Source organism: Phyllobates terribilis, unplaced genomic scaffold, assembly GCF_046119375.1.
Source record: "Phyllobates terribilis strain yellow unplaced genomic scaffold, ASM4611937v1 Scaffold_11__3_contigs__length_659146591, whole genome shotgun sequence".
Classification (NCBI taxonomy): Eukaryota; Metazoa; Chordata; class Amphibia; order Anura; family Dendrobatidae; genus Phyllobates; species Phyllobates terribilis.
Window position 1 is genome coordinate 241404504 of NW_027362771.1, and position 25327 is coordinate 241429830.

The window sequence follows — 25327 nt, forward strand, 5'->3', positions numbered from 1 at the left end:
AAGTTTAATATATGTCTACCTTTATGTCCATATTGTAGAAAAGACAGATGTGTAATTTCTTGTGGCCAAAGAGAGAATGGCACAATAATAAAAACTAGTTTACCATAGGGAATACTCAAAAGATTCTTGTCTGGACAGTGATAATGAAAACAGGAAAGATTCCTTTTCTAGAAAAGTAAAAGTCGTGTTTTAGAGTCTTCTGTTTGCATGAATGACCATGAAGATGATGATTGGTGTGGAAGGATTGTAAATCACAGCTGTTACTGTCTGAACTAACAGAGGGGTCGTAACCCTGTTGTGTTATGTAACTCAGTTGCTTCTGTATAGTGACTGTGCAGAGAGTTTAATTATAACAGTATAATCCACCATGTAATACAATCAGCATCTGACACAATAATAAAATCCCCTCTATATCATTTATGAAAACAGGTACTGTTGCTTTATGTTCTCAACAATCTACCATAGAATGGAGCATGGTAGCGTTAGCTGGATACAGAATAACTAAGCTATTTGTATTCATTGAAAATAAGCCAAAGACTTTACAAGGTTACAAGAAAAACAACTGAAATTGTTCATGCACCTTAGATCGCTGTCTTATAAACTCTTGTTCAGCTGTCAGCTATTTCTTCTGACTCTCCTATACACATGCATGCTTGGATTGACCGACCATGGATGTGTTTACAATGGGGAGAGGACATGGCTTATCTGCTCGGAGAACAAAAGGATCGGTTATTGAACGTAAACATGGTCAAGAGTCAGGAGGGTTCTAGTGCTCTAATGGGTATGGGAACTAGTGTTCTCAGGTGCTAATCAAGTTCTTTATACAAGTTTATTATGCAAATTTCTAAATGTGGGTCTCAAAGTTTTTTTTTCACATAATTTGGACAGTTACACAATTTTTTATTATGGGGGTATGGCAACTTTGTAGAAATTAGTTAATTTATTCATATCAAATCAAATTTGCTACAAATTTTGAAAATTCAGATTTTCCATAGCTTGTAAAATTGATAGCCAGACAGCCGTCATTTTGCTGGATTTTATTGAGGGTTGGGAAAGGGTTAAAACAAATTAGAAAAATCACATTCACCTTTCCTTAGAAAAATCACATTCACCTTTCCTCACCTGTTCTGCTGCCTCCACCACCACAGCTCCAATTCTCTGCACCAGTCTTCTTTCCTTCTGTGATCTATTGCTCTATTCTGCTGCTTATACCAAACTGGTGTCTGTGTTATGAAGTGTGTTGCCCCCTACATAGCCACAGGAGGCTAATCACAGGCTTGAGATTGGCCTCATTGCTGAAATGGAGCAACAGATCACAGACGGAACCAAGGCCAGCGCATAGTATCTGAGCTTTGGTGGTACCAGAAGTGGCAGAACAGGTGAGGTAAGGTGAGCATAAAGGGCAGTAAGGTCAGCACCCCTTGAGGAAGCCGAATTTCAGCCATACAGGTGTAGATTTCTTTGTTCCTCACAGAAGAAGAAAAAATGTTTCAAATCATTTAACTCCCTTATCCTCTCCCCTGGATTGGTAGCTATCCGATATGTTCACTGCTCATGTAATATTTGATGCTGTGCTATTTTTTCCTGTATTCTTTACATATACAGGTGCAACTCTCTAAATTAGCATATCATCAAAAAGTTAATTTATTTCAGTTCTTCAATACAGAAAGTGAAACTCATATATTATATAGAGTCAATACAAACAGTGATCTATTTCAAGTGTCTTTTTCTGTTAATATTGATGATTATGGCTTACAGCCAATGAAAACACTAAAGTAATTATCTCAGTAAATTAGAATACTTGAGGACAACAGTTGAAAAATGTTTTTAAAATCTGAAATGTTGGCCTACTGAAATGTACGTTCAGTAAATGAACTCAATACTTGGTCGGGGCTCCTTTTGCCTCAATTACTGCATCAATGCTGCGCGGCATGGAGGCAATCAGCATGTGGCACTGCTGAGGTGTTATGGAAGCCCAGGTTGCTTTGATAGCAGCCTTCAGTTCGTCTGCATTTTTGGGTCTGGTGTCTCATCTTCCTCTTGACAATACCTCATAGATTCTCTATGGGGTTAAGGTCAGGCGAGTTTGCTGGCCAATCAAGCACAGTGATACTGTTGTTTTTAAAGCAGGTATTAGTACTTCTAGCAGTGTGGACAGGTGCCAAGTCCTGGGGGAGAATGAAATTTCCATCTCCAAAAAAGCTTGTCGGCAAAGGGAAGCATGAAGTGCTCTAAAATTTCCTGGAAGATGGCTGCGCTGACTTTGGTCTTGAAAAAACAGTGGACCTACACCAGCTGATGACATGGCTCCCCAAACCATCACTGATTGTGGAAACTTCACACTAGACCTCAAGCAGCTTGGATTGTGCACCTTCCCACTCTTCCTCCAGACTCTGGGACTTTGATTTCCAAATGAAAATTAAAACATTGGGACCTTGTGGAGTGCATCAATGACTGCCTTCTGGACATCTGTCAAGTCGGCAGTCTTCCCCATGATTGTGGAGCCTACGGAAACAGACTAAGGGACCTTTTTAAATGCTTAGGAAGCCTTTGCAGGTGTTTTTTGTTAATTATTTTAATTTACTGAGATAATGACTTTTGTGTTTTCATTGGCTGTAAGCCATAATCATCACCATTAACAGAAATAAACACTTGAAATAGATCAATCTGTTTGTAATGACTCTATATAATATATGAATATATGAGTTTCACTTTTTGAATTGAAGAACTGAAATAAATTAACTTTTTGATGATATCCTCATTTAGTGAGATGCACCTGTATATATATATATATATACACGCACGCACACACACATATATATATATATATACATATACATATATGTGTGTGCTTTCTTGTATTTTTTGCATTTGTTGGTCACATGTTTGCCTAACAGTTCCAGGTGGGTATCCTTGGTGATCTGCTGATATCTCCTGTGAAAGAGTATCTTGTCTAGCTGTCTAGTTGGAGCTCATTGTGACACATTTGGTTTTGTGCATGTTTTAAATTGGTTTTAGTTTGTCTGTATCTGATGTTTTTCTTGCATTACTTTAAAAAAATATTACATTTTGGGATGTGCCTATCCAAGCATAGTTTCTTTTCCTCCTTCTTATTGTAAGGTGAGCATAAAGGACTATTTTGAGTTGGACCAACTTAATTTGGATTTAATTTAATCCGCTGGCTCAATTGGAGTGAATTTGCCCAAATTGAATCTACAATTTCTTTTAATTAATGCTGTGCCTTTATTTTCTCTCCTCGGTAGCATTTGTATGCTCTTATTCATTGTTCGAAGATCGAAACTTAAAAAAATTACGAGAAGCATAAATTAGTTAGAGCATATTTCTATCATACATGAAATGAGTATAGAGCTCCTTTTGTACTTTATACAGTGATTCCTTTACTTTATATAATTCTAGATTTTTCGTTTTGATTGAAGAAAGTCTAAAGCTTGGCCTGTAATTTTTATAATAGCTTGTGTGTGGTTTAGCAGAGGAACTGTGCACTAAGGAAACAAGCACAATGACCTAAGTATATTACAAAAACGCCCTGAATGTTCTATGCTGCTTTCTACTTGGAAACCAATGGTAACAGTAGGTGCAATTTAATGTGACCAAAAATGATAGAGCCAAAAGCCAGACTTCAGCCGTGACAGGCTCAGAACATCTGTTTAGTTTCCTCCGGAGGATTTCAGTTTACAGGTATAAAAAATGAACCTTCCAATAAAATGACAGTACCTGCAGGACAATTATTACTTGTTTATGCCATGCAAAGTTGCTATTTTTTTCTAAAGACAAACAATTTCTTCTTAGGATAAGTATGTGAGGAGGCTCCAGGCTGCTACTATTTGGCAGTGAGTCATATGCAGTGATAATTTTAATGAGACAAAATACTAGAAATAAAGAAAAAAATAATAATATTCTAACAATGCTGCAAGTGCTTTTTTCCAACAACATTAGCTTGCACGCAGGAGAAGTCACATTAGCCTAAGGGCGGCATTAAAACTCTGAATCTGAATTGGAGCAAAATGCATTTTTTAATCTACTAATCGGGTAGCAGTGGGTACATCTCATAAGCTACATTTTTATTGCATTATTCAAAAATGTTTTGAGTCCAGTTATTCAGAATTCAAAGAATATTAGAACGCTTCATTTAATGTCTGGCTCGCTCTTTTACATCTTTATCCGCGGCTGTACGGCTATAAAACAAGGCTTTGATACACACCGCTGGGAAACATAAACATGTTTAGAAATGCATACGTGTATCAGAAAGTCTCCTGCATGTATGCAATATAGAAACTTCAAAGAAAGGCTGCTATAGAGCCACAGCACATACAAACACAATACAATAATCAGAATAATGTAACAAAAATAATAAAACATTCCTACCATCTACGCAGGCTGGTCTTGCTCTTGTTGTGCCGGCAATCTGTCCTTTTCTACATGCACAGCGAGCAGTTTGTCGGGCTATGGTTCTTCGTGGCTGACTGCTATCTCTGTCGTATGTAACAACCTCACAAGTACCTGCAGCCAGTTGACCTGAAAAAGAGCCAGCAACAGGTACCAATGTCAGAGAAGGGTCTGTAAGCAATCAATTATAGGTAAACAGAGTGAGGCCCCATGCAGCAAAAGCCACTTCGCTACAAATGGGAAATAAGCTGGAGGATGTAATCAAACTGAGATGACATATAATTTTTCTCGGAGCTGGACATGTCAAAACTGAGCAAAGTGATGCTGTCAAGAAAATTGTTAATGGCCTACTGAAGGAGAGTTGGGTCAATCAGGTCAGAGCTACTTTGATGCAGTTTTGAACACAGGTAAAATGTAGATATGCTCCTTGAAGTACGGGTATAACGTATGAAGTCACAAAACCAAAGCGCAAGAACTTATATATTATGTGTATATATATATATATATATATATATATATATGTATATATATATATGTTTATGGATATGTATATATGTACAATCTTGAACATTGAAAGTGCTACTCCAAAAGTCAAAAGTATACATGTTTATGATATAAAAAGGATGAAAAAATTGAAACTAAATTTTGAAAACAGTTCAATTTATTCAGTGTCACGTATGAGCGCCATGCACATAAATACAGAAAAATATGCACTTACGCTTCTTGGCATGCTATCAATGAGGTTATTAAAAGCTGTTTGAGGAATGTTTTGGTTCGACTGAATGCACTTGGGCACACAGATAATAGAGACTTGCTGCTTAGGCTTTATTAGGCTTTATGGCATAGATGTGTGTGTGTGTATGTATAGGTATATATATACAGTACAGACCAAAAGTTTGGACACACCTTCTCATTTAAAGATTTTTCTGTATTTTCATGACTATGTAATTTGTACATTCACATTTGTACATCTGATGTACATTTGTACATCAAAACTATGAATTAACACATTTGGAATTATATACTTAACAAAAAAGTGTGAAACAGCTGAAAATATGTCTTATATTCTAGGGTCTTCAAAGTAGCCACCTTTTGCTTTGATGACTGCTTTGCACACTCTTGGCATTCTCTTGACGAGCTACAAGAGGTAGTTACCGGAAATGGTCTTCCAAGAATCTTGAAGGAGTTCCAAGAGATGCTTAGCACTTGTTGGCCGTTTTGCCTTCACTCTGCGGTCCAGCTCATCCCAAACCATCTCGATTGGGTTCAGGTCTGGTGACTGTGGAGGCCAGGTCATCTGGCGTAGCACCCCATCACTCTCCTACTTGGTCAAATAGCCCTTACACAGCCTGGAGGTGTGTTTGGGGTCATTGTCCTGTTGAAAAATAAATGATGGTCCAACTAAATGCAAACCGGATGGAATAGCATGCAGCTGCAAGATGCTGCGGTAGCCATGCTGGTTCAGTATGCCTTCAATTTTGAATAAATCCCCAACAGTGTCACCAGCAAAGCACCCCCACACCATCACACCTCCTCCTCCATGCTTCACGGTGGGAACCAGGTTTGTAGAGTCCATCCGTTCACCTTTTCTGCGTCGCACAAAGACACAGTGGTTGGAACCAAAGATCTCAAATTTGGACTCATCAGACCAAAGCACAGATTTCCACTGGTCTAATGTCCATTCCTTGTGTTCTTTAGCCTTAACAAGTCTCTTCTGCTTGTTGCCTGTCCTTAGCAGTGGTTTCCTAGCATCTATTTTACCATGAAGGCCGGCTGCACAAAGTCTCCTCTTAACAGTTGTTGTAGAGATGTGTCTGCTGCTAGAACTCTGTGTGGCATTGACCTGGTCTCTAATCTGAGCTGCTGTTAACCTGCGATTTCTGAGGCTGGTGACTCGGATAAACTTATCCTCAGAAGCAGAGGTGACTCTTGGTCTTCCTTTCCTGGGGCGGTCCTCATGTGAGCCAGCTTCTTTGTAGCACTTGATGGTTTTTGCAACTGCACTTGGGGACACTTTCAAAGTTTGCCCAATTTTTCAGACTTACTGACCTTCATTTCTTAAAGTAATGATGGCCACTTGTTTTTCTTTACTTAGCTGCTTTTTTTCTTGCCATAATACAAATTCTAACAGTCTATTCAGTAGGACTATCAGCTGTGCATCAACCTGACTTCTGCACAACGCAACTGATGGTCCCAACCCAATTTATAAGGCAAGAATTCCCACTTATTAAACCTGACAGGGCACACCTGCGAAGTGAAAACCATTTCCGGTGACTACCTCTTGAAGCTCATCAAGAGAATGCCAAGAGTGTGCAAAGCAGTCTTCAAAGCAAAAGGTGGCTACTTTGAAGAACCAAGAATATAAGACATATTTTCAGTTGTTTCACACTTTTTTGTTAAGTATATAATTCCACATGTGTTAATTCATAGTTTTGATGCCTTCAGTGTGAATGTACAATTTTCATAGTCATGAAAATACAGAAAAATCTTTAAATGAGAAGGTGTGTCCAAACTTTTGGTCTGTACTGTATATACACACTCAGTATATACACTTGTCAGCATTGAAATTGCAAAACCAAGAAGAAAAACTAGTGAAATAATTACAGGACCACAGAAAATCACAGGATCAATAGGCATGTTAATGAAATGCAAATGATGAGTGTGAGCAATGATTTGCCACACTGAATGCACTTGAGCATTCAAGTCATCAAGATCCGCTGCTGGCAGCTACCTTTTTCAATTCCCGTTCAATGATGTCCCAAATGCACTCAATGAGGGACAAGTTTGGGGATGCTGCAGGCCATGGTAACACGTTTAGACCATGCATGCTACTCACAGTAGCATAAGCACCATGCGGCCTGGCATTGTCGTGTTGAAAAATGATTCCTAGGACACGATTGATCAATTCTGTACTGCAAGTGAAATTGGATGTCACTGACCAAGTCTCAGGTAGCCATCAATAACCTTGTTGATAGAATTGCAAGGTGTGTAAATGAATGTATTGTTGCACTTTTTGTTCATACTTGACACTGAATAAATCGAGATGTTTTGAATACTTTGTTTCCATTTTTTCATCATTTGGATATTAATAATATGTCTATCCATGCTGTGATTTCCAGAGTTCCACCATACATATACATACAAAGGATAGAATTAAAGCAGCAGGGGTAAAAGAAATAGGTGCAAGCCCAGGACACTTATCAAGTGTCTGAAAGCTTAATCCAAGGAAAAAGAGGCAGCACTCCAACACTATTCAAGTGAAAAAAATGAGTATTTTTATTCACAAATTAGTGCTTATACTGTACATGGCGTTATTCGCTACAAACACAATACTGGGTCTTCCTCAGCTTAGACTAATTTTTTAATAAATATATATGTTTATTTATAAAATCTAATATACAGAATGTAGTTTACAAGCCCTATGAGTGCTGTTCATTCTGCCTGAATAACTTCATTAGCATGTGCTGCCTATATCTTCAAATGCTATTGTAATTGTGAATTATTATCTTCCCAGGTGTGAAATGTATAAATTATGCAGCATCTAATGAAGGTGAAAAACTGTTGTTAATGAGGCAACTGCTATAATTTCTAACATCCGCTGGAGATGTAATACAACTGTTTACTAAACTTTCTTCAGACTTTGAGCTTGTAAATGGAAAAGACCGTTAACCTAATTCTGTTCATTCAGTTTATAGAAAGAAAGAGGATTTTTTTTACTCTTTTATATGAAGAATGAGCACAATCGTATACACGGCACAGTTAATTTCTGTCATTAATGCTCCAAATAGCAATTTTCATTAATTTTGGGACTCTATAATACTATAAATGATAAGCTATATGTTGAATACAAATATATATGTATATATACTGTAAACAGTATATATATATATATATATATATACACATATATATATATATATATATATGTATATATATAGGAAAGCCCTAATCCCTCATGCAGGGCACATTTAGGCCATATTCGCACACAGCAGATTTGCAACTGTCCAATTGATCTGTATAAGGTTTACCAAAAAAACTTACATTCATTGCCAAATAAACCCCAAAAATATTCATATGTATGGAATACATACACCGTTACATGATACCATTACCACATACCACTACATGAATATGTTTCCATATATTTTTCTTTAGCAAGAAATTGCATTGGATCCCAGCAAAATTGTTAATATTCACCACTGCTGAGATTTGATATTGGCAAATTTATACAGAGGCAATGCAAATAGAGCTGTGTAGATAACCTCATACATACACAGAAGGAAATATGCAGTATGTGCCCATGGCATATGATTCTGTTTCTATAAGGCACATTTATATAACCGCATTTTTGGTCCGAATGCTGTCCATGGAAAAAAAAATGTCTTCACGCTAACAGCACTAGAACTAATGTTATTCAATTGGGCTGTACAAATGACAATTTCCCCATGTGGACCAAATGTCTGCATGAAAAAAATGTCAGGGTGCACTATTTTCTTTGGAAGTCTGATGAGACTCGCCGATTCAAATCTATGGGTGAACAAAAAAACGGATTCCATACAGAACAACCATATAGCATTGATTTTTACGGTTATATTGCAAATCTTAATACAGGAACCTACATTTGGTTTTGGGATTTATTTTTAACTGCTGATGAAGAAAAATGCATGCAATCCAGATGACATAAAGATGAAAAATCGAATGTTTTTCTGAATGAAACATAGCATAAGGCCTCATTCTGGCATTAATGATGTTTCACATATGCAAAAAAATGCCAGAAGTGATACTAGTGTTTTAAACTCCAGTAGTACCAGTATTTAGTCAGTGTGTCAGTTTTCATCATCAATGTTTTGGATCTATGTAACATCAAAGTTTATTCAGCGTGTCAGTTTTTAATATCAGTGTTTCATTAGTGACAGTCACATGTGGGTGAATAAATGAATTACAAAGCTTCTCCTATACTTTGAAATGTTAATCAGAGAGAGCACACGATTTTCATAGACCCATAGACTTGTATTGATACTTTTCATCCCTGATGATGATAAAAAAAAGACATCTCCATGAATTTTGAACAGACATACGGTCCAAAATAGACCAAGACATGTGAACAGATCCATAAACAAAAATAGGTATGTTCTCTATCTGTGAAATTCTAGTACAGAACAATGTGCGTGAAAACCATGGATAGAACACGTACGTGAAATACGGAAATCTAAACAAGGCTTAACAAACACTCACAAAGGCCCCATACGATAAAGATTCATGATATCTTTATACCATGGTAGCTATTGTCTCCACAATTTGCCTTTAGCCAATCACCGGTCATTTAACAACTTCAATTGTGCCATATAAATCCAACCTAACTGTATATGTCTGAACTTGATACCAGTTAGATATTTGACCAGTAGAAGCAAACTTCCCATTGAAATAGATGGCTATACTGTCAATTTATGTATGGATTGAATGGTGATGGCTAGTAGAGATGATTAGATCTTTTGAAATTCAAATTCGACCAAATTTGCAGAATTTCCCAAAAAATGTAGATTTATGGTGAAAAAATTAGCATGAATTTCAGTACTAGAAAACTTGTAATTACTCGAAAAATACACAAGGGGGAGAGAATGAGAGAGAGAGAACCTCTCTGACCATAAGAGATTACACTATACAGGAGACAGAGATAAAGAGAGAGAGGACCTCGCTGATCATAAGAATTTAAACTCTACAGGAGAGAGATCAGACCCCGATGAGCATAAGAATGTACATTTTACAGTGAAGAAAGAATGGATTCCACTGACCATAAAAGCTTACAATTTACTGGCGAGAGAGAGAGAGGATCCAGCTGAACATAAGAGCATACACTATACAGGAGAGAGAGGACCCTGCTGATCATAAGAGCTTACACTCTATATGAGAGAGAGGACCCTGCTTACTATAAGTGCTTACACAGTACTGAAGAGAGAGAAAGGACAAGAAAGAAAGAAAGAAGGAAGGAAAGGAAGAAAGCATGAAAGGAATAAAGAAGGAAAGGAAAAAAGATATGACCCCCTTAACCATAAGAGCTTACACTTTATAGGAGGGAGAGACTTGCTTAGTGACTCTGCAGATGGAAAATAACTCTGCCATGCAAACTGTGCTCCACTGGGAACCACTGATCTGTGATGGCCCACGTACTGACCACCAGTGTCCAAGGTATGATAATCCGTAAGATGTCATAGCTGTAGGGTATTATGGGGTGGCCCGCACACTAATGCAAAATGATGTTAACCTCTGCAGAATAATCCACTCACTTCCAATGACTAGTAACTGAAGGAGTTTCCTAGCCTGCAGAAACTGAAAGAAAAAACTTTACTAAATTGCACGGAAATGAAAATTAAAGTTATCTAATATTAGCAAATGTGTCATGTTTTGATTTATGACACAAGGCTTAGATTATACATCAGTGGAGCCCTCATATTTGTCAGGGTTGCCAACCATCCTGAAATTCCTGGATAGTCCATAAAAAGGGCACTTTTTTCCCATTTCCGTAAAAAAAGAAATTGAAGCGTCCATGATTTATTTTGAATCTGGAGGAACTTATACAGATTATTAACATCATTTTCCAGTTTATAGTGAAGGCTGCTAATTAGAGATGAGCGCATTAGTCAAAATTTGAATTCACCCGTTCGCTTGCTGTTTCCTGGGAAATGAGACTTTCGGAGGAGTTATTGCTGAATCTGTCTAAAAGTGAATTACCCAAAAATTTGGCAAATGTGGATTCTTGTAAAATTCAATTCCACTCTAATTTATTTGATCATATCTACTGCTTATGTGTTCATATCACTATTCTGTGTTGTACACTTCTATAACTTAAGTTTCAATTATGTATTATGGTATTACAATTTGTCTTTAAAAAATGTTGTCCAGAAGAAAAGAAAAAAATAAATTTAGTTATCCTAATATTTTTTCACCATAATTTTCTTCATTGAGCCACCAACCATTTTATATACTTTAAATTTACAGCAGTCAAATACATAGCATTTCATTAATTCAAGTAAATATAGGGGGGAATTCATTTAAGCAGTAGAATTCATTCAGTTAACTCATCAATATATTTGTATAAGACTATACATGTCTTATAGTATGATATGAACTACATGATGGCAGCATCCAAGTCCTGGCTCTTAAGTTGTCGGAATTTCAGCACTTGTCACCGAAACTTTGGAATCAGTCTTAAGTAGGTCATAAAAAAGCTGCATATGTTTTACATGTCATTATCCTTGTTGTTGTGCTTTTCAGTTAAGGATTTAAGCATTTGTAAAGCTGTTAAACTGCAAATTAAACATTAAAGTGTTATACTTAATTTTTGAAAGTACCAAGCAAAGGCGCATCACTTTTTAATATTCATTACTTGAAGATGTCTTTCATTTTTTATTTTTATCTTAACTGTTTAATCCCTCACAGTGAACACACCCCCCAAAAAAACATAAATAACAGGCCATATATTTAAAGAAAAACCCTCACCTATTTAATATATCGATTCTATGCTGAGAGGATGCCCTACTGAGATTTCCTGCTGACAATACTTTTTGCTCTGATTTCAGTAAGATGCAGTACTGTCATAGAGATAATGTGTGTATTCACACATATGCATGTACTCATCTCAATATACAAACATATACACACATTACTGTCACTGCAGCTAGCAATCAGGATCTGCAACATGTCTGTGTCAGATCGGAAAACGTGACATAACACAAATGTGCCTCAGCCAAGAATGTGTTGATCATTTTCAGCGCCAAGCATAACTTAAGCTCATAGCCCATATTTTCTAAAAGGAAATTTTAATACCATTGTTCTATCATATCTAATATTTTAAGACACACATATCATGATACATCAAAGGGGCATAACTAGAATAGCCAGGGCACCATAGAAAACTTTTGGAATGGGCTGTCCTGCTCATCTCCTCTGTGGCCAGCTATCATACTGCTTGGCGCTACTTCCCCATATGCAAGAACGCTAAGCTTCACCATACTCTACTTCCCCATATGCAAGAACGCTAAGCTTAACCATACTCTACTTCCAAATATGCAAGAACGCTAAGCTTCACCATACTCTACTTCCAAATATGCAAGAACGCTAAGCTTAACCATACTCTACTTCTCCATATGCAAGAACGCTAAGCTTAACCATACTCTACTTCCCCATATGCAGGAATGCTAAGCTTAACCATACTCTACTTCTCCATATGCAAGAACGCTAAGCTTAACCACACTCTACTTCCCCATATGCAAGAACGCTAAGCTTAACCATACTCTACTTCCCCATATGCAAGAACGCTAAGCTTAACCATACTCTACTTCCCCATATGCAAGAAAGCTAAGCTTAACCATACTCTACTTCTCCATATGCAAGAACGCTAAGCTTAACCACACTCTACTTCCCCATATGCAAGAACGCTAAGCTTAACCATACTCTACTTCCCCATATGCAAGAACGCTAAGCTTCACCATACTCTACTTCCCCATATGCAAGAACGCTAAGCTTAACCATACTCTACTTCCAAATATGCAAGAACGCTAAGCTTCACCATACTCTACTTCCAAATATGCAAGAACGCTAAGCTTAACCATACTCTACTTCTCCATATGCAAGAACGCTAAGCTTAACCATACTCTACTTCCCCATATGCAGGAACGCTAAGCTTAACCATACTCTACTTCTCCATATGCAAGAACGCTAAGCTTAACCACACTCTACTTCCCCATATGCAAGAACGCTAAGCTTAACCATACTCTACTTCCCCATATGCAAGAAAGCTAAGCTTAACCATATGTTTTTCTGTTCTCAAGCAAGTGATGATAGAACGCCGCTGCTAGATTCCACTGTTGGCAGCTTATCTCAATGGAAAAAAAAAAGATAGGGGGCTTTGAATTCAGATTGTCCATATATTTCCCTCTAACTACATAATTTCAATCAATGCAACCAGTTTGAAAAATTTAACGAGACCACAGCATCAAAAGGAGATGTTGTCATGGGTGTAAATGATCTGCAGGAGCTAGGCAAATTCAGATATTGTTAACGGGATACACAAGAGGTAGACATAGTAGGCTAGGACATCATTGGGTGGAATTTGTAGATCTAAAAAATCCAATGGCCCTTCATTTTAAAAAAAAAAAAAAAAAAGAGCAAGTAGATTAGTTTCAATAGGACTAGGGGCCCAAAAACAACAAAATTAAGAAGCGAGAGATAAAAAAATACTAAACAGACTTTATTAGATATCAAAAGAGGTTAAAAAGAGCTCAATAGCATCTCCATAACAAATGTTAAGAATACTCAACAGATATTCTAGAGTTCAAAAAATTGATACAAAAAGAGCTTAGACAGAGGATAGATTAAATAGAGGACATGCCCTATGAAGAGGTAGTGCCCAGACAGTAAAAAGTTACACCCCTTGGGAAGGAAACACTCCATGGCCAAATTACTGCATATTATTAATATGGAAAGATGCAAAAATATGTAAGGGCAGATCAAAAAGCCTAGATAAGACTGCAATTGGCATAAATTGGCACCCTAAACATGCTCTGCCCTTCTTACATATGTTTACTGCTTTCTGTATTAATACGATGTAGTGATTTGACTATGGAGTGTATATTTAATTCCCAATGGGTATGGGCTTTTTACTATCTGGGCACTACCTCTTCTTAGGACATGTCCTCTATTTAATCTGACCTGGATCTAATCCCCTTTTCTATAATTTTTTACACTCTAGAATATTTGTTGACTATTATTAATATGTGTTAGAGTGACATTGTTCTTTTTAACCTCTTTTGAAATTTAAAGGGATTGTCCACTACTATTTAAAATATGCCAAATCGTTTTTATGATGAAAAGCAGCTTCTTTGTAATTACCTCCGTTTGCCTTTTGTGCCTGTGAGCGGCGCTATCTCTGGCCGCTCACATGCAGCACGTGACCCCCGACTGCAGCGGGCTCTGACATCCGCTGATGTCACGACAAGTCACGTCTCAATAGACGGGACGTCAGCGGGGGGTCTAGTGATGCCTGTGAGCGGCCAGTGATAGCGCCACTCATAGGCAGAAAAGGCAGAGGGAGGTAATTAGAAAGAAGTTGCTTTTCATCATAAAAACACTTTGGCATATTTTAAATAGTAGTGGACAGCCCCTTTAATTTAATAAATCTCTTTGGAATTTTTTTCTTGCTACTTAGCTCTGATTCATTTTTGACAGGTTTCTGTGTCTCAACATAAATAAAAACCTTTCACCTTAGCTATCAACAGAGTTTGTCTTGTCAAAGGAGTAAAGGAAACTAATGAGACATATTTCCCACATTAGTCCTATATAATAAAGGACATCTTATACAATACTTTTAGGAGATCTATTGACATTTCAGCTCGCATTGTACTATTTTTGGTAATATTTTTGTCTACAGATAGTAAAAAAATATACTGACCCTTCTATAAAAAATGGCTAAATAAACTATATTTTAAGTAGTGAGTGAAAATGTTATCTACAATATATGTTAATGCGGTACAAGTAGAAGTTACAAATATTACTACTTTATGAAACACTGTTCTATGTCAGTTGATAAAATACAATACTCAAATAAGTTTTTTTTCGGTATTGATACTGTAATAGTACTAAACAGTGTCAATTTCCTTCTGCTTCTGCTATACTTTATAAAGTCTGGTTTGATAAGTATCTACCATGCAAATGTAATGTTTTGATGAAAAGAAAATAGAATGAATTTCCAAATTGAAACAAGAATCTTTCATTTAGATAGAAAAGTAATTAAATTATATGACCAGTTTTGCATATGCATAACGACATACTTGCTTCAGAAGGGAAACTGATTGGATTTAATCTTCAAAATTAAGTGAAAATAGAATTAGCACCATTATAGCTTGTCGCTGATACAATATATTCAAAAAAGAAAATAATGGTGCAAAATTAAATAACATACTAACATATTTATAATTCTTCTTGAATTTCTTTTATGATATTATAGGTTTTAAGATGCGGGAAGAATCCAAACTTAGATAGATCTGCACTTTTCATATTTATTTATTTATTTACATGTTTATCAGTACCATCCAGAGAATGCTCTTATCATAATCCTACTCTCATAACAGCCTCATCCACAACTGAGGAAAGCCTAACCTCCCAGATGGAAAAGCACTGCCTTAAAGAAGCCTTGCCATCAAAGTTTTTATCTGCTTAATATATTGCAGTCATCATATTATATAGCACTGTGTACTTACAAAATGCTGATTTTGCATTTCTACCCAGGTAATTCTTCTCTTTTCTCTGCTCTATGTAGAAACAGGAAGTCTCTTTTCCCTGCATTTTCATTCCCCTCTTCAACTAATGACCCATCTCCTTCCTCCTCCCCCTGCCAGGAACTTTTGCAGTGATTTGTGACTCATGCAGGGAAAAGAGACTTCCTGTTTCTACATGGAGCTTAGAAGTATTCAGCTAGTCAGTTTTTAATCATATGATGTTATAAACCGAATGGAAAAGAGAAGGACTAGCTGGGTAGAAGGGCAAAATAAGCAATTGTTAGTACACAGTGCCATATAATATGATGATTGCAATATATTAAGAGGATAACAATTTTGATGGAAGTGCTACTTCAAGCTGGCCATACATATGAGATAGATGTTGGCCGAATGACACCCCCATACACATAAACGCTAACTGAGCATTCTTGTGTTCAATGGACAGTGGGGAGAATGCTGCTGCCAGACAACTCCCTTTATGGTTCCTCTCCCGCCTCCTGGCAGGGACGCCAACATGCTCCCCACCACGGCTGCTCTGCTGTGTCTCCTGCTCTGGCTCCCATCGTGGCTCCCAGATTCAAGGACCTGCGCACATCGTACGAACTCCAGAAGTGTCCCCATCCTATAGCTGGGAGACATTAGGTATCTAGGGCACCCTGAGCAACTTTAGTATCTAGTGTGTCTTTAATCTACTGTATGTTGTCAGGTTCTGTGTTCCTGATCCCATCCTGCACCCCTGTACTAGAGTCTGTCCTTTGATCCTGAATCTGCCCTGTTTGAACAATACATTCAGACCAAACCTGAACCTGAATCTGTTCTGCTGGAACCTGAACCTGTCCTGTCTGATCCAGCACCAGTATCTATTCTGCCAGTGATCTTCATCCTATCCTGCTTGCTACTTCAAGTCAGTACCTCAGTCCCCCTTGGGGCCAGCTGCTGCAGTACCGGAGACAGCCTAGAAGTGGTACCTGGCGGCTACATGCGGCTCCAGCCTAACCTCACCATCAGGGTTCTCTAATGAAGAACCAGATAGTCGCTTAGTTACGCCCCTCCAGGGCAAGCCCGGCGCGTGGTGCAGTGGGTCCTCACCCACCAGTGTGACACTCTGTTAGCAGGATATTTGCCCTATGAAATGAAATTTTAAATGACCAATCCTTATTCTCCCTGACATCATCAGTCAGGGGAAAGTCAGGAGGTTTCCATTCACATCAAAAGGATGTATTTGTAACACTTTTATCTAATGTGTATGGGGTCTTTTGGACGAACTACATCTATCCATCTATATATGCATCTATCTATCCATAAAAAAGCAAAAGAAAGTGGGCATCACTCAACAGCAAATTCTATACAAAAAACCCGTGTATCTATTTATCTACCTATCTACCTATCTATCTATAATTATGTATCTATCTATTTATTTATGTATCTGTCTGTCTGTCTATCTTCTACATCTAATTATCTCTGCCATCACTTTACAGCAGCAGAATAAAGTGTTTTACATCCCAATTCTTTGTTAGGTTCATGAACCAAACAGTCTGATACAGCAAAACACAAATTTAATGGACAGTGAGTATAAATTGATTTACATGACTGATATTTAGCCACCCTAGTCCAATATCCATTGAACTTGACATCACTGTTGCTAACTGTTTTAAGCTCCTTGAACAATTGGAAGGTCATACTGTGCTAATTAAACAGAGGCCTTAATGTTCTACCATAAGGAACTGTTGTAAAAAAAGAGTTTTAAAGCATGACATTTGCAAGATGTCTTTGGAATACGAGATGGACCTCTTATTACCACTGATAATTGTTTTCTTTGTGTCTTGTCTGGAAAGCTTTCCTTAAACACCCTGCAAGGATGGCAAAACAATTACCATCATTCTTTAAATAAGAGCTTTAGGATGGAAACACCTCATTAACAGTGCAAATAAAAATTAAATGCTAAAAGTCTCCTCAAGCTTCATAAAAATTCCCATTTATGTACATGACTTAAGTGACTGACAAAGACCGTCTACTTTCCCAGCCTTAAGACTATTTAATGATGAAGGAATCACCATTTAAAAAAATCCCCTCTTGCTAATTCACAGTGGCACAAAGGAGATTTTTTAGTCATCCATTCATAGTTGTGAGAAAAAAGCTAAGATGTATCTTCTCATTGTTTATTTCCATACAATCGACTTTCCTGTGATTTTTTTTTCCATTTAAATGGATTTGAAAACATCCTTTTATCCTTACTAGCTACACCAGACATGCAGAAAATTATAATCTTCACAACAAGAAAAGGATAATCACTCACTGGCTGATGCACGTCTTTGAAAAATGGAGAAATCAGAAGGCCAAATTGCACACTGAAAAGCAGTTGCTGCCTAATAATTTTACTTTAGTAGATTGTCAAACAAAGGCTAATAGATAACTACAGTAACACTGAGATAAAACATAAAAGAATTTGCCATGCTTGTTGCAATAAAAATATAGCAGCTCCCTCATTCACTGAAAGCTTTTAAGTCATTTCATGCCAATGTGCTTTGCAAAATGATATTTCTTCCATGAAATCATTTATATTAAAAATATTTCACTATTTTCTCAGATTTACGGCAAATGTTCCCTCTCAAAAGATATGTACCAGCATATAGATAAGTGCTTCCCGCATCTGAAAGGGGTCACAGAACTTCGTAGCCTGTGAAAATGTAACAACACCATATACTCAACAGATAAGGACACTGCAGTCTCTATTAGCCCATGTTAGCGCCTTGGTTGTATCCATAGAATTTACAGTTACAACGGATGATTTCAATTTACTTAACCAACATACAACGTCCAAGTGACATTTTCTAAATTCTTCAAACCAATATGGCAGTGATATGGAAAATTGCCTTCCTAGCAAAGATCTGGTATTCAAAAATGATTTGAATAGATAGAAATTTATTTAGAATAAAAATGGATAAAGATACCACATAAAAAGATATGGTGCACACACAGTCCGCATAATTAGGGAAGAGTTTAACTTGGTTCCTAAAACATGCAGCTTGTAACTCAAAATTCTGGCACATAACCATAAGGCTTCTGAACACATCCAAACCAAGGAATTTTACACATTAAGCAACAATCAAGCAACACATGGTCAATCAGCAATTTTCAAGGATTATTTTGTCTGACTTTCAAAGATTTCTAGCTTCTAATCAGAACCACTAGAAACAGAGCCAAACAGGACATTCCAAGGATATATGTAGGCTGACCTAGGTTAAAGGGCACCTGTCATGTGAAAAATGCTACTAACCAGCACATATGGGGTTAATCTGCAGGTTAATAGTTAATAGCCCCGCTATCGGGAGGAAATTAACTTTATTCTCCCTGGCAGCATTCGGCGCTCAGTCACGCGTGTAGTGGCAGCACGGCTTTAGTCACCACTCTGTATATCAAGAGCGGTGGCTGTTACCGCACCCCGACACTGGCTGACAGCAGGCTCGGCATTGGATCTGGCTGTTACCGCACCCCGACACTGGCTGACCGCAGGCTCGGCATTGGATCTGGCTGTTACCGCACCCCGACACTGGCTGACAGCAGGCTCGGCATTTGGGCTGGCTGTTACCGCACCCCGACACTGGCTGACAGCAGGCTCGGCATTGGGGCTGGCTGTCAGTCATTGACAAGGGTGCGGTTACAGCTGCCACTCTCTATGCACAGACATAATGCACAGCTCAAAGAGAGGGAGGCCACGCTCTTGTGTGCACCTAGTGCAAAAACCTAGAGCAAAACAGAAAGAAATGAACTGGTGTATAAGTTGTTTTACATGTAAAATATAGGTGCATGTTCACACTGGCCAATCAACAGACAAAACCAAAGACAGAATCAAAATAAACACATACCCTGCTATAAGTAAGTAAAACGCAATTGTGTATATAAATAACATAGGGTACTTAGTAAACACTGTTTTTGATAAAAAAAAAAATAGAGTAAAATTCATCCCACCAGAACCAAGGTGTACCTAAATCAGGATGGTCCTAACCTCTAGTATTAACCATGTGATAAAATGACCTCAATGTGAATAAGGGTCTCTATACACCGAGTGGTGACTTAACATGGGCTGATGCCACCCCTATGACTGAAAGAACGAGCCTGTGAGGCGAATAAAGTTCATTTACTCCTGGCAGGGGGGCTCTAAGTGAGGTCGCCGGACAAGGTCAAAGCACTATTAACCTGCAGATTAACTCTATATCTGCATGTTAATAGCTTTTTTTCTTTAACATGACAGGTTCACTTTAATTTTGCTGAAATTACAAAGCATGATTTTAGCAAAGCTGGTATATAGCTGGTACAGAACAAGCAATATTGTCAATTTATAGATGATAAAAGCTGTATAGATTATTCTCTTTATCAGCTCCCTCCTTTTGTTTATACAGAACAAGGATTGCAATGAGTGGCTTGAGGAATGAGCCAAATAACTCATTTAATCAAGGTCCTATGGAACCTACCCATGAGAATGGGTTCCATTCACCCATCTTAGACTTTACACTGGCTAACAGACATGGACCAGTGGAGTGTGAAATATTTGTTGACATAGGAACATAGATGTAATGGTAATAGCAAACACTTGTTGCTACAATGTAGAAATCCTACTCTTTTAGTTACTATATGGAGTATATGGAAATGTTTCCTTTTTCATGAAATGTTTAGAACATACTAGAAGCAATTCAAGGCATAAAAATTCTTTAAAAATATAAATTTACTACTAATTAAAAATTAAAGCAATAAAGTATATTAAGCACGACAATCATATTGTAATTGTTGTAACGTATTGTACCCCTTAATAAATCACTGGTAAGACCACATCTGAAATATGGGATCCAATTCAAAAGTGGGCAACTAGATTATTAAAAGGGATGGAAGATCCCTCATATGATGAAAGGTTGGAAAAGTTGAGCTTGTTCAGCTTAGAAAAATGACGCCTCAGAGGGAATATTATTTACATGTATAAATATATGTGGGGTCAGTACAAAGGACTAGCACATGACTTATTCCTTCCAAAGACCATACTAAGGACCAGGGGGCACTCATTATGGGTGGAAGAAAGGTGATTGAGGCACCTAAACAGGAAAGGGTTCTTTACAGTCAGAGCAGTCGGACTGTGGAATACCCTTCCACAAGAGGTTGTAATGGCTGACACTATAACAGCTTTTAAAAAAGGGCTGGATGATTTCTGCGATACAGATAACATTGTGGGTTACAGTTAAATTAGACAAAATGTACAATTGGGGGAGGAAGGTTGAACTTGATGGACCTATGTCTTTATTCAACTTATGTAACTATGTAATAAGTGTTATAGCAGCAAGCTAATCCTGAGTAAAGATGGCTATGTGCATTCAATAGCTGTCAGCTGAAGTGCTAATCCTCCCACCCTTACACATGCATTCTCAGTTTGGGGAATCTGTATGTACTCCAAATGCAGAAAGGGGTACAACCCATCGCCAAACACCCTTGGTGGAGACTTTTCTCCTTTGAAAACAAAGAATTGGACATATTGAAATTCAACATGCTCAATCATTTTTCTCCCCATATAGATTGAACATATGTTGGCTGAACATTAAATAGTCTAACATGTATGATCCCATTTATTCTGCTCTTGAGGTCTTTGAAAGCAGAATTCAGTGTAGCAACAGAAAATAAAGCCATTGCCTGTTAAAGGCTGTACAATGGTGGCAGCTCACAGACATTACAAACAGTAGGGTTTCCGACTGAGATCATAATCAAAGGACAACAGTGAATATATAACATTCACACTTCCATTACCGGGCACCTCTAAAGATGTGCAACATGTATAGCAATCAATGTATGCCCATTAAGCTCAATGTGTACCATGTAATGTTTGATTTCCACCAAAACAAGCAAACAAAATAAGTCATAAATGTCACCAGGGCCATAAAACTCCAGAAATACATTACAAAACATTGAGATATATTCTTAGATACACAAGAAGACTTTTAAGTTATGTTGGCCCAATATAAAAAAATATATAGTATTTAAAATATATATGTACAATTAGTTATATCTGGTGTACACATTCTTAGAAATGTATGAAAAGGTCTTTCATGGAAATAAAAAAAATCCAAACATAATATTTTGATATGAGTAAAGTATTTTTTTCTGCTATTATTAATTCATCCATTCAGTGGGTAACGATAAATTGCATAAGTAATATACAATATTCTGTCTGTTCCATGGTGATAATGGTAGGTACAATTTATTATAATGTTTGCACCTAGAAATAACCTTGAAGGTACAACATGGTAATCCAAGTGTTGGACAAGGAACAAAACTTAATCACTCCTGCAGCTCACTATAATGGAAGCAGTTCCAAACCCTCTCTTACATACATTAAGAATTCTGGGAAATTTAAATTATTACAACAGATAGAAAGAAATTAATTTGAGTTATATCTATAACAGGCTTGTTCCAGAAAATTTATCTATGCTGTACAGAGCATGGTAAGTGTAAGGAATTAAACAAGATCAGCAATGAAAAGGGCAGCTGTCTGCTGGAGTACATGAAAATCAAAGATGCTTTTCAGGGTTAGTAAAGCAATGAATCACTACTGCGGTCTTTCCTCTCAAACATGTTGTATCGGTGTCATAAGACACCATCACTCAGTTAATCTTACAACTGTTATCCAATTAATGGCACAGTTCTACTTTTATACTTTGGACAATGTCTTCTAGGATGGCACTGTTTATGTAGAATATATATGGTTTTGTACATCATCTGAAAAGAGTCTTATGAGATGGCACATGCACATAAATCAAGGCATATATCAAGAAGCATATGATTCTGAACTTGTCTCTATTTCCAGATTTCTGTTCATCAATATATCTGTATGTTTTGAATGCATTTGCAAATATTTAAATACATTGAACTTTAGATTGTATCTAACATTCACATATTCATATACAGGTGCTGAAGCATATACGTGACTCATCAACTTTTATTGTAGAAAAAAGTGAGTTTGAGTTTTCTAAGACAAAAATAAGGAAATGAAAAGTTCACTGAAAATATAATCTACAAAAGCAAAATGTATAATAATAGTGCAGAAATAGCAGAAAAACATAGGCCATTGTGCCTTTGAGAAGGGGGCTAAAGGTTTTTCTGCAACTAGTTTTCTACATTTCCTATAGTTGGGCCTGTTTACAGGTGTTGGGACCATAAAACATTGAGGCCAAAGAGCTTCAAGTTACGTCCCTTAATTTGCTTGAAAGTTCTTTTAAAGGCATTTATTCATTTAAAATGGTCCACAAGTAAGTACATTTCAACTCTTTCAATATAAAAACCCTTGATATATATGAATGTACATCCTAGTGATTTAAAGTCTCAATGCACGGTCCTCTTAATGTCGCATATCCAAAAGTGCAAATAAACAAATGGAAAAAACAGAAATAACTTGCAACTTGTTATAAAGATAAATTCCCATAACATATGAAATCTTCAGTATTGACTAGAATAACCCATCACCATTCTCTCCGTTTTGAATTAAGTCCTTTTCAAGGAGGTATAGCCAGCTCCATTGAATCGCTGCTTACTTGGCTAAGACGGAGCTGGCTACACCTCATTGAAAAGGACTAAATTCACAATAATGAGAATGGAGATGGATTATTCTGATATGTGCTGAATATTTTGTAAGTTATGGAAATGTATCTTTCTAATGAAGCATTGGAAGTTATTTGACTTGTATTTGCACATTCAAATGTAAGTATACAAATGTCTACAATAATAGGTTGCAAAAAAATACATCCAATGGTTGGCTATTACTTTTTAAGGCACTGATCGTTCATCCGTTCATTAGGGGTTTGAAATGTGTTGTATTTTAAATTCACCTTTATGCTAAGCAATTCATAAAATACAATGAAATTTGCACTGCCTTATATTAATGGATTTCCCTGGACTTCAAATATTGATCAAATTGATCAAATCTTATCTTAACTCAATGAACTATTATGATACAAAAATAAAGAGCTCCATGACAACTTATCTAAACTTAGAACTATCTTACTCTAATATAACAAACAATACTGCTGTTAAGCACAGTAATTATGATTTTTCACCAAAAAAATGGTTCCCCTGCTCTTGGATGTAGACTTACACATATTAATGGGTTAGCATAACAGTTCTCTTTTTTGTATAACAGGACAAAAGTCATACTGTATCTAAGCTTTTCTTAACACAGGGTGAAGATTCACGTTGCTGTCCTTAACCTTGTTTCTAAACATCTTGCCAAGATAGAGTGTCTTATTGACCTCATAAAACCTAAGAGTACCACACCCGCCCTTCTAGCTACTTCCCTGAAAAAGATTATAAGGTGATTTTAAAATATGGAAAAATAGTTATTCTTCTACAATAATAATCATTGTACCTTAAAATACTTTTCTGCAGAGTTTTTGTTGAGTTTCTGTTGCCATTATGGCTTAGAAACAACTCACGATTCTGTCTAGTTTAGGTCAGCATCAGCAGTCCAAAATGAAAAGGAACAATTTATATAAATACATTTTAATATACAGACTGGGCAACCTGCACAATATCATTATATTTAGAAAACTAATGTTGGTGACAACTGTGCATATTATTTATGTTATGTGGTCGCACAATTATTGCTATGTATAAAGGTCTTAGCCCTATGCACTACTATAAATTAAAAATTCAAAAACGGCCTCTTTACCAAATTGAATATAGTACAAAAAGCTACAGAGAGTTACTTTGTCTATTATGTTTCTCTAGAGAGAAAATGGAAAGGAGACAAAAGCTGAGCTTGTTATAATAATTGGTATGTAGGTAGGAAAAGAAATGGTTCTTTGTGCAAAAGATGAATGTGAGAGATAAAAAGAGAGGAAGAAATGACTGATTCAAATTCAGGTTTGTTTCTGCTCCAGTAGAGAAAAATGACAACATGCTAGTTTTCCTGAGAAAGGACATAATTGTTTCATCAAATCAACATGTGCATTTGCAAATCATATTTTGTTTTCTGCAGTAAGCTATTTATAACAGAGACAAATACCGAATTTGTTTTTGATTTTAAGACAATCTAGATCTGGTTTGAAGATGTAATTGCTCAGCATTCAACGGGTTCTGAAACGATAAACACACCTTAAAAGTAATTGGCAAGAAACCTTTACTGGAATGTCCTCTATCTCTCTCATTATATACATTTAAGCCAACTATATTTACTCTGTCGTTTAAAGAATTTAATCAAATTATATATTGTTTTGCCCTTTTTTTCTTGGGATGTCAGCCAAAAAACATTTAACAAGTACACAGTCCCAAGAAAGTTCTTTCTCAGGTTAGCTAAAGAAACTTGCAAGGTTGTAGAGGAGAAGATCTGAAGATAACAAAGCCATTTTCTTTTCAGATCAGTTCAAAATGGATGAAGTTTGGAGAAGCCAGTCTGGTAATAGATGTTAGATTTTTCTTAGGTCAGCCAAGAACGTATTTTAGGATTGAAGACGTCAATCTAACGAAATGTTAGGTCTAGGAAAATTAGTCTTAGAATGATTTAGTGTATACAGTGAAAATTATAATATAAGATGAAATGGCAATAAAGAGATCATTTTTTGAACACCACTTGTTCTTGTAACATGCATCCTAAAGGTAGGAGATGAGGGAATCAA

At 36.8% G+C, this 25327-nt stretch overlaps 1 protein-coding gene across 1 annotated transcript in view; it reads right to left on the bottom strand.

The window, feature by feature from the left end:
- Nucleotides 1-25327, bottom strand: part of TAFA5 (TAFA chemokine like family member 5) — a 720598-nt gene that overhangs the window by 367915 nt on the left and 327356 nt on the right. The window contains exon 2 of the mRNA XM_073652138.1: nucleotides 4387-4536. Coding sequence (XP_073508239.1) covers nucleotides 4387-4536 — 150 coding nt within the window. The remainder of the gene's footprint in view (nucleotides 1-4386; nucleotides 4537-25327) is intronic.